The 8997-nt window shown below is 54.7% G+C and overlaps 1 protein-coding gene across 1 annotated transcript in view; it reads left to right on the top strand.

The window, feature by feature from the left end:
- Nucleotides 1–8997, top strand: part of TRIM9 (tripartite motif containing 9) — a 64671-nt gene that overhangs the window by 36891 nt on the left and 18783 nt on the right. The window contains exons 3-4 of the mRNA XM_057384017.1: nucleotides 6722–6832; nucleotides 7982–8135. Of these exons, the coding sequence (XP_057240000.1) occupies nucleotides 6722–6832; nucleotides 7982–8135 (265 nt within the window). The remainder of the gene's footprint in view (nucleotides 1–6721; nucleotides 6833–7981; nucleotides 8136–8997) is intronic.

An 8997-nucleotide genomic window follows, 5' to 3' on the forward strand; every position in this document is an offset into this window, starting at 1 on the left:
TGCTGAGCCTGCTCAGGCAATGTTTGCCACATTTCCCAGGAGAGCACATTGCACAGAAAATGCTCCCTGAGGGCTCCTGTGCATGGCACTGGATCTCCAGAGGTGGAAAGGTGCTCTGTGGACCTTCTTGGAAGGGATTTTCCAAGGGATCTCAGTGTTCCCTGCTGGATCAGGTTCTGGAGGTGGGAACGCAGCAGCTCTGCCTGTCCCAGCTCCATCCTGTCCCAAATCCTCATGGAAACACCTGAACAGCTCTGCTTGTGGGATCCAGCACCATCAAACCTGGCCAGAGCCCGTCCTGGAGGTTTTTCYATCTGGGATTTTTCCATCTGGGTTGTGGGGAAGCACAGCAGCTGCTGGGACACCTTGGGGACACCCTGGGGACACCATGGGGACACCACTCTCCATCCCCACAGCCCTGCAGCCCACCCAGGGTGGGGAGGAAGCTCCGTGCCCTCCACATGACATTCCCAGGAAAAATTAAGTCCTTTGAAACCCTCTGACCCACCCAAGTACCAGAAAAAGGAGGAAAACCTCAAARTGCTGCTTTCTCCCACTGAAATATTCCATGGATTGGGTGATTCCTGGTCCTTAGGTGAGCAGAGCCATGTGTGCAGCGTGAAAATGACTTTGCTCATGGCCCACATTGCTGCTAAGCTGCTGGAATGATCCTGCAGGATGCTGAGTGCTTGTGACTTCTGCTGAGGTGCTGGGTTGTGACCCTCGGTGTCAGAGCTGTCACCAAAGCGGGGTGGGCTCTGATTTCTGTGCTTGCACAGCCCCGGGGTGTGGGTGGCACTGAGGTTTTTGGTTTTGGGGGAGCAGAGGGGCAGCTCAGGGGGAGCTCCTGCTTGRGGTCATTCCCACTGCGCCTCTCTGCAGCTGATTTGGGGCTGGGAGGGGCAGGAGGCAGCAGATCCCACCTGGGAGCAGCGGGACAGGACAGGGGAGTTGATGGGGTCTGCCTGAGGRTGTCACACCTTGGTGACCCCAGGGCCCCCTCCCAAGGCCATTTCAGTGTTCTGAAATGAAAMTTCTGTGTCTGACCCTGCTTTGGGCCACCCAGGAGGCTGCCAGAGGGGTTCCTGGRGCTGCCTAAAACGAGGGACAGGACCACCAGTCCTCCCTGCGTGCGGCCCGTGGGCAGCACAGGGGCACTGCCAGGGCAGAGGAACAATGGCAGCTTTGTGGGAGCGAGCCCACCATCACTGCTCGTTCCCAGCATCAAAGGACAGCCCCAAACAGCACAGAGGGGACCCYGGGGCCTGGGGGGCTCCCTTCCCTCATCCCCTTCAGGCCATGGTTCATTAAACCCTCACAAAGCCAGGCAGCACAAAGCAATTCCCTGCTCAGCACAACTCACCAGGCCTTCCGAGGGATGGATCCGCATCCTGCTGCTCCTGATTTCATCCCATCCATGGATCCGCGTCCCGCTGCTCCTGTCCTGTCCATGGATCCACATCTCACAGCCTGATCCCATCCATGGATCCCCATCCCACAGTCTGATCCCATCCATGGATCCCCATCCCACAGCCTGATCCCATCCCATCCATGGATCTGCATCCCGCTGCTCCTGTCTCGTCTATGGATCTGCATCCTGCTGTTCCTGATTTCATTCCATCCATGGATCCCCATCCCACTGCTCCTGTCCTGTCCATGAATCCACATCTCACAGCCTGATCCCATCCCATCCCATCCATGGATCCCCATCCCACTGTTCCTGTCCTGTACATGGATCTCCATCCCACTCCCTTCCTGTGTGTCCCCTGTCACTGCCCTGTCCTGGAGCCCCTCCCCTGAGTGGACAGAGTGACCAGGGAGCCTTGGCAGTGCCAGGGAGCCCTTGCAGGTCCAAGCTGTCCTGGCTGCTGTCCTGGAGCCGCTGTCCCCATGTCCCCGTGCTCCTGCCCAATGGGCTGCTGGCCATCCTGGCACCGTGGGAGGAGCAGGAGGGGCACAGGGGGACAGAGCCTGGCCCTGGCACAGTGCCATGGGCGCCTCTGGGACGCAGCCCCAGCTCCCAGCCCGAGTTCCCAGGGCCTGGCTTTGGGATGGGTTCGGCTTTGGGGTGGGCTCGGCTTTGGGGCTGCCCTGCTTTGTCCTGACCCACATTSCATGGGGGCAGGCACCAATCCAGGCCTGACTCGGGGCCAGCACTAATTACTGGGAGAGGTTTGTGAGGACACGAGCTGGGAAGGGGCATTCCATGCGTTTCTGCAGCCTCCTGCTGCAGTGGGATTCAGGGCTGAGGCTTTAAAAAGGGTTTTAAAAAGGACTTTTAAAAGGGCTTTAAAAAGCAGCATCTGGAGGGGCAGTGGGGCCAGGGCCCTGCTTCACCTGCAGCTCACACCTCCTTCCCTGGTTTTCCAGAGTGGAATTTCCCAAGGGATGAAGTCCCCCAGCAMGGGCAGGGGGCACAGAGGATTCCTGGGGTGCTGTTCCAGGAAGAAATCTCCCTTCAGGCCACCACACACAGCTCTTGAGTGCACCCCCTGAAGCTCCCAGCAGCATTCTGGACCATCCCAATCATTTTCCAGCCTTCAGGAATCCCTTTGCTCCACGATTCCTCCAGGCTGCTGTGGCTGCTGAGCCTGCTCAGGCAATGTTTGCCACATTTCCCAGGAGAGCAAATTGCACAGAAAATGCTCCCTGAGGGCTCCTGTGCACAGCACTGGATCTGCAGAGGTGGAAAGGTGCTCTGTGGACATTCTTTGAAGGGATTTTCCAAGGGATCTTTGTGTTCCATGCTGGATCAGGTTCTGGAAGTGGGAATACAGCAGCTCTGCCTGTCCCAGCTCCATCCTGCCCCAAATCCTCATGGAAACACCTGAACAGCTCTGCTTGTGGGATCAGCACCATCAAACCTGGGCAGAGCCCGTCCTGGAGGTTTTTCCATCTGGGATTTTTCCATCTGGGCTGTGGGGAAGCAGAGCAGCTGCTGGGACACCATGGGGGCACCACTCTCCATCCCAACAGCCCTGCAGCTCACCCACGGTGGGGAGGCTCCGTGCCCTCCACATGACATTCCCAGGAAAAATTAAGTCCTTTGAAACCTTCTGATCCACCCAAGTACCGGAAAAATAAGGAAAACCTCGAAGTTGCTGCCTTCTAGGAGCTGTATTAAAATGTAAATTATAGTTAATGTCACCTCACAGGGCGGAAAAGCTCTCAACAGACCTATTTTAAGGCYGTGGTGAGATTTCTGAATGCACAAAAAACCCTTTTTATAGGCTGGAATTAGCAGCCAGGTTCTGGCTGTTGCTTTATTTAGCACCTAAAGGGGAAAAAAGGTGGTGTTTGGTCAAAATGACCACAAACAAAATGTGTGGAGCTTCCCAAATCCCCTCAAAATCTGAGCCTCTGCACCAGTCCAAGGCTGGAGGAGCTCCCAGATTTCCCTTCATGGACAAACCCTTCATTCTGGGGTAAAAGGGGGTCCCAGGGAGCAGAAATCCCTCCTGCATGAGGACAATCACAAGGTGCTCATGGCCATTTGGGATTTTTTTTTGTTTCATTGACCCTGCTGGGTTTAGAGCAAGCTTTCAAATACGTGAGAGATGTTTATATCTCATTTCTCAAACCTTTAATTTCACTGATCAAAGCGATTAATGGAGTATTTCTGTCCTGTCTGCACCCCGTTTCTCCTTTAAAGCCACAAAATCCCAAACAAAAATCCTTCTTTTTGCCTTGAAAACAGTTTGGTGCTGCTGGAGAGATGCTGTGATTAAAATGCAATTTCATGGCCTGGCTCTCCAGATGGATRGTGCTGAATCCCTGAGGAGATCCCAGAGTTTGGGAAGGGCTGGGACAGAGCTGCAGCCACGGCTTTGGATTCTCCTGGAACAGCTCTGGGCTGCCTCCCTGAGAGTTTGGAATATTTCCAGTGCTGGACACTCCACAGGCTTTTTTTTTTCTGGTTTTTGAGCATCTTTACAGAAAGAGAAAAAGGCTTTTATTGAGTCCTTCCCCAGCAAATGCCATTTCCTGGGGCTGGAGGGAGCAGATGGCGATTCTGCCAGAAACACTCGGGGAGCAGCGGCTCCGGCAGCGTGAGGCTCACAAATTCCTCATCCTGGGCCAAACAGACGGAGATTARAGCTTCAGAGAGGATCAGGAGATTGCTCCAGCAATCCCATCTTTGCTGACCCCGGGGCAYGTGCAGAGGGGTCTCACCGTGGGTGGGAAATGCCAAACCTGGCTCTGGCTTGGTTGGCACAGCTCTGACAGCATCCACAGAGCCAAAAATCCTTCCTGGGGGGAGGACAACCCTCAGAACCTCTCTGGGAGCAGGAGAGACCCCAAAAGGCTCCTCTGCACCCCCTCTGCACCTTTGGGATGCTGCCCTGAAGGGCTGAGCATCCCTGRGGGAGGAAATCCAGGGTTTGGCCRCTTTTGGGAAGGTYCTGGGATCTCCAGGACCYAAAGGGACTCCAGGAGAGCTGGAGAGGGAYTGGRGACAMGGGRTGGAGGGACAGGACACAGGGAATGGMTTCMMASTGCCAGAGGGCAGGGATGGATGGGATATTGGGAAGAAATTCCTGGCTGGGAGAGTGGGGAGGCCCAGAGGATCCCTGGAAATAYYCCAGGCCAGGTTGGACAGGGCTTGGAGCAGCCTGGGACAGTGGGAGATGTYCCTGCCCGTGGAASGGGTGGCACTGSGTGATGTTTAAGATCCTTCCAGCCCAAACCATCCCGAAATTCTGCGGTTCACCCCCGCAGAGCCGTTCCAGCGCACTCAGGAACTGGCACTGAATGAGCTCTCCCCTCCAATTCCAGTGTTTGGGGTCAAACCCTGCAAGTTTGGGTGCAGGTCCTGCTGCACCAAAGCTCTTCCTGCTGCAGAGGAGCAATATGGGAGCTCCCTCTGCTGCCCTGTCCACCCCACACACGGGGGGCTCTCCCTGCAGCCTCCYTCTGCCTGGAATCACCGGGATTGATAAAAGCAGCAAGGAATGGCTGCTCCTTGAAAATCTGGAGCAGTCTGGGAGAGGGTTTGATGGCATTGCACAGAGGCAGAAATGTCCAGAACCTCCCAGAGGATGGAGGACAAAAGGAAACAGCCTCACGATGCACCAGGGGACRTTTAGATTGGGCATTTGGAGGAATTTCTGCATGGAAAGGYGTGTCCAGCCCTGGCACAGCTGYTCAGGAGTCTCCATCCCTGGARGGATKGAAAACCCCAGTGGATGTGGCACTTGGGGACACGCTGAGGAGCAGTTGGTCTGGATGGTCTTAGAGGGCTTTTCCAGCCCCAATCCATCCGTGCCTCTAAATTGCAAGACTGGTAATTCTTCCCTTCCTGCTAAGTGATTAAATAGAGGTGATTAAATTTTAATTAACCAGCAGGTGATGGCGCTGATTGCCCTCCAAGCCTTGAGGGAAYCTCCTCTGCTTCCTTTGCCCTGCCCATCCTTGGGACAGGGATGGTGCAGGAGGAGCTGGGTGGGCATCCAGGGCATCCAGGGGCTGCAGTGCCAGCAATGTTCATCCCTGCTTGTTGCTTTTCCAATCCCTGCTTGTTGCTTTTCCCATCCCTGGTCATTGCAGCTTTTCCCATCCTGCTGCTGCTGCAAAGCTCCTCCTCACTGTGGTGGAGCTGCACAGCTCTGTCCAGGGCTGGTGGAGAACTTCACACAGCTTTTGAAAGCTCTTCCAGGAGGAGGAAATAGAAAATCTTCTGTGAGTGGTTGAGCACGTTCCTCTAGGAATGAAATCTCTCTTCCCGAGCTGCTCCATCAAATTGTGGCAGCAGAAATCCTGGATTCKGCAGGGTGGAGGAGCAGCCAGCATTCAGATAAATCCTTGTGACCTCCAGCCTGAGCCCTGCCCTTCCTCCTGTGCTTCAGGGAAGGTCAGCAGAGCCCTCAGGCCCAGGAAACCACCCACTCGTGCTCCTCTGATGGAATGTGATCCCTCGGGGAACCAGCCAGGGGTGCAGGAAATGCCTTAATGTGGAGCCTGGGCAGGCCCAGGCAGAGCTCAGATTGATTTATTCATTTATTTATCCTCTCTGTCTCCCTCAGAGCTCATCCCCAGGCAGTGGAAAAAGCGAGGGAATTGTGCAGTGTGGTCCATCTGAGCTGAGGAGCATCTCAGACAGATCCTTGGGGCTGAGGCTGAGGGATGGATGTGCTCATTCCTCTGGGAACATCTCCCAGGGTCCCTCCTCACCCAGGATCATGGGGTGCAGCAGCCCCAGAGCCAGCCCCACATCCCTGCTGCATTCCAGGGATGGATTGGGCAGCTCTGGATCTGTGGAAATCAGCATTTGCTTTGCACAGAGCTTACAAATCACCATTTGGAATTGGCTTCATTAAAAATGGGGCATGGAGCTGCCCTCCTACTTTAAATAATTCTGGTTTTTAATGATTTTAGTTGCCCTCCTACTTTGAATAATTCTGTCTGTTAATGATTTTAGCTGCCCTCCTACTTTGAATAATTCTGCCTGTTAATGATTTTGAGCTGATCCAAGGCTTGTGGGAACAGATTGGCCAGAGAGATTGTGGATTCCCCATCCCTGGAAGTGTCCAGGGCCAGGTTGGATGGGACCTGGAGCCACCATGGGATAGTGGGAGTTATCCCTACCCACGGTAGAGGCTGGAACAATATTAGGTTGGGTTGGAAGGGATTTTTAAACCTTTCTGGAATTCCATGTGTGAGTCTTGGCCCGTTGTGCCTTTTCACTGTTCATTTAGACCGTGCTGTCCTTGTCCCCTGGCAGGTGGTGCGGGATCAGATCTCCCACTGCACGGTGAAGCTGCGCCAGACCACGGGGCTGATGGAATATTGCCTGGAGGTCATCAAGGAGAACGACCCCAGTGGCTTCCTGCAGGTGGGGCTGGGRCTGGGGGCACTGCAGAGGGGTGGGGTGACCTCATAAAATCAAGGATCAGCCTCTGATCTTCTCTGTGCTCACAGCAGGGCAGGGGCAGGGCAGGGCAGGGATATTTCGGGGCATTTCTGGGAGAGAGGGTTGCAGGGATATTTCAGGGTATTTCTGGGAGAGAGGTTGCAGGGATATTTTGGGGTACTTCAGGGAGAGAGGGTTTCAGGGCTGTTTTGGGGTATTTCTGGGAGAGAGGGTTGCAGGGATATTTCTGGGAGAGAGGGTTGCAGGAATATTTTGGGGCATTTCTGAAAGAGAGGGTTGCAGGGATATTTTAAGGAGAGAGGGTCGCAGGGATATTTCTGGGAGAGAGGGTCACAGGGATATTTTAGGATATTTCTGGGAGAGAGGGYTGCAGGAATATTTCTGGGAGAGGGCTGTAGGGATTCTTTGGGGTATTTCTGGGAAAAAGGGTTGCAGGGATATTTCGGGGTATTTCTGAGAGAGAGGGTTGCAGGAATATTTCTGGGAGAGAGGGTTTCAGGGATACTTTGGGATATTTCTGGGAGAGAGGGTTGCAGGGATATTTCTGGGATATTTCTGGGACAGAGGTTTGCAGCTGGCAGTGGTGGTGTCCCCCTGGAGCAGGGATCAGAACATGCTGGTGGTTCTCCATCGAGAGATCAACACAGCCTTTGGGAGCTGCACCCCACCAACCATTCCTGGGTTTTCTTGGGTCCCAATCCCTGCCACTGAGCATCCCCAGGGTTCCCTCTCCAGCAGAGCCTGTTGCAAAAGGTGATGCTGGAAAAGCAGGTGTGACATCCCAGCCTTGGAGAGGCTTCCTTGGGTACCAATCCCAGTTTTTAAACAACCCTCAGCACCCCAGGGTTCCCTCTCCAGCTGAGCCCACAGCGAAAGGTGATGCTGGAAAAGCATGTGTGACATCCCAGCCTTGGAGAGGCTTCCTTGGGTACCAATCCCAGTTTTTAACCAGCCCCCAGTGCCCCAGGTTTCCCTGTCCAGCTGAGCCTGCAGGGAAAGCTGATGCTGGAAATCAGCTGTGACAGCCCCACCTTGGGGAGACAGAGTTTGGGGACAGCAGGGTGGGGACAAAGCCACGTCCCCCGGTGCCTGAGGCCACTCCTCCCACAGATTTCGGATGCCCTCATCAGGAGGGTGCACATGACCGAGGATCAGTGGGGCAAGGGCACCCTGACCCCCCGCATGACCACCGACTTCGACCTGAACCTGGACAATGCCCCRCTGCTGCAGTCCATCCACCAGCTTGACTTCGTCCAGATGAAAGGTAAGGATTGTTCCAGAGCCTCTCCTGGGGGTTTCTCTGCAGCTCATCCCAGGGAAAAGGGCAGGGAAGGAGTTTTTCATCTTCTCCCAGCGAGATTGGGCACCCCAGACCCCAACGAGCTTTGCCCGTTCTGTGTGTTGTGCATCCCTGTGTGCTGGACCAGGCTGCCAGGAACTTAGAAAAACACTCTTAGCTCATTAAAAAGTGATTAGTGAGTTAAAAAGTGCTCTGCAGGTTGGGTTCTCTCCTTAGGGAGCAGCTCAAGGCTCTTCCCAGAGCTCTCTTCACACCCCACGCTGAGCAGTGTCTGTCACACAGATGTCCCTCCAAACACAGAACCAGGTCACAGCCTGGGCTCTGCCCTCCCTCTCCTCACCTCACTGTTCATTTAGACCTTCATTTTAGCTTTAATTTCCTCCCCATTCCCTCTGTGCTCCCTCTCCTGTCCCACCCAGAGCAGTTTGGGATTTGGGAAGCCCAGGGAAGCTGACAAGATGCAGAGAGTGACCCAGGGACACTCAGGAGGACCCTGAACGTGGGCTGAGCTTTCAGCTTGGAGGAAAAGCTGCCAGCTGCAGGTCTGGCACTGCCCTTCGTTCCCATCCCGGCTGGAATTCCTGGCCCAGGAGCTTTTGGCACACATGGGGGTGTCTCAGTGGCCAGGACAGGAGGATGCTGGCCACACCTTCCTCTGTCACCACAAGGAGCATCCTCAGCTGGTGGCAGTGAGAAATGGCAGCAATATTTTGGATAGCAAACCCAGGGAGGGCTGGCTTGCTGTTTTACCCTCCCTCCAATTTAGCCCAGAGGATTTTTTTTAATTAATAAGAGCAAATCTGCTGCTGGTTCAGCCGCCCACCCT

This window comes from Malurus melanocephalus, unplaced genomic scaffold (genome assembly GCF_030028575.1).
Source record: "Malurus melanocephalus ecotype Western Australia unplaced genomic scaffold, MMel_1.1 scaffold_675, whole genome shotgun sequence".
Classification (NCBI taxonomy): domain Eukaryota; kingdom Metazoa; phylum Chordata; class Aves; order Passeriformes; family Maluridae; genus Malurus; species Malurus melanocephalus.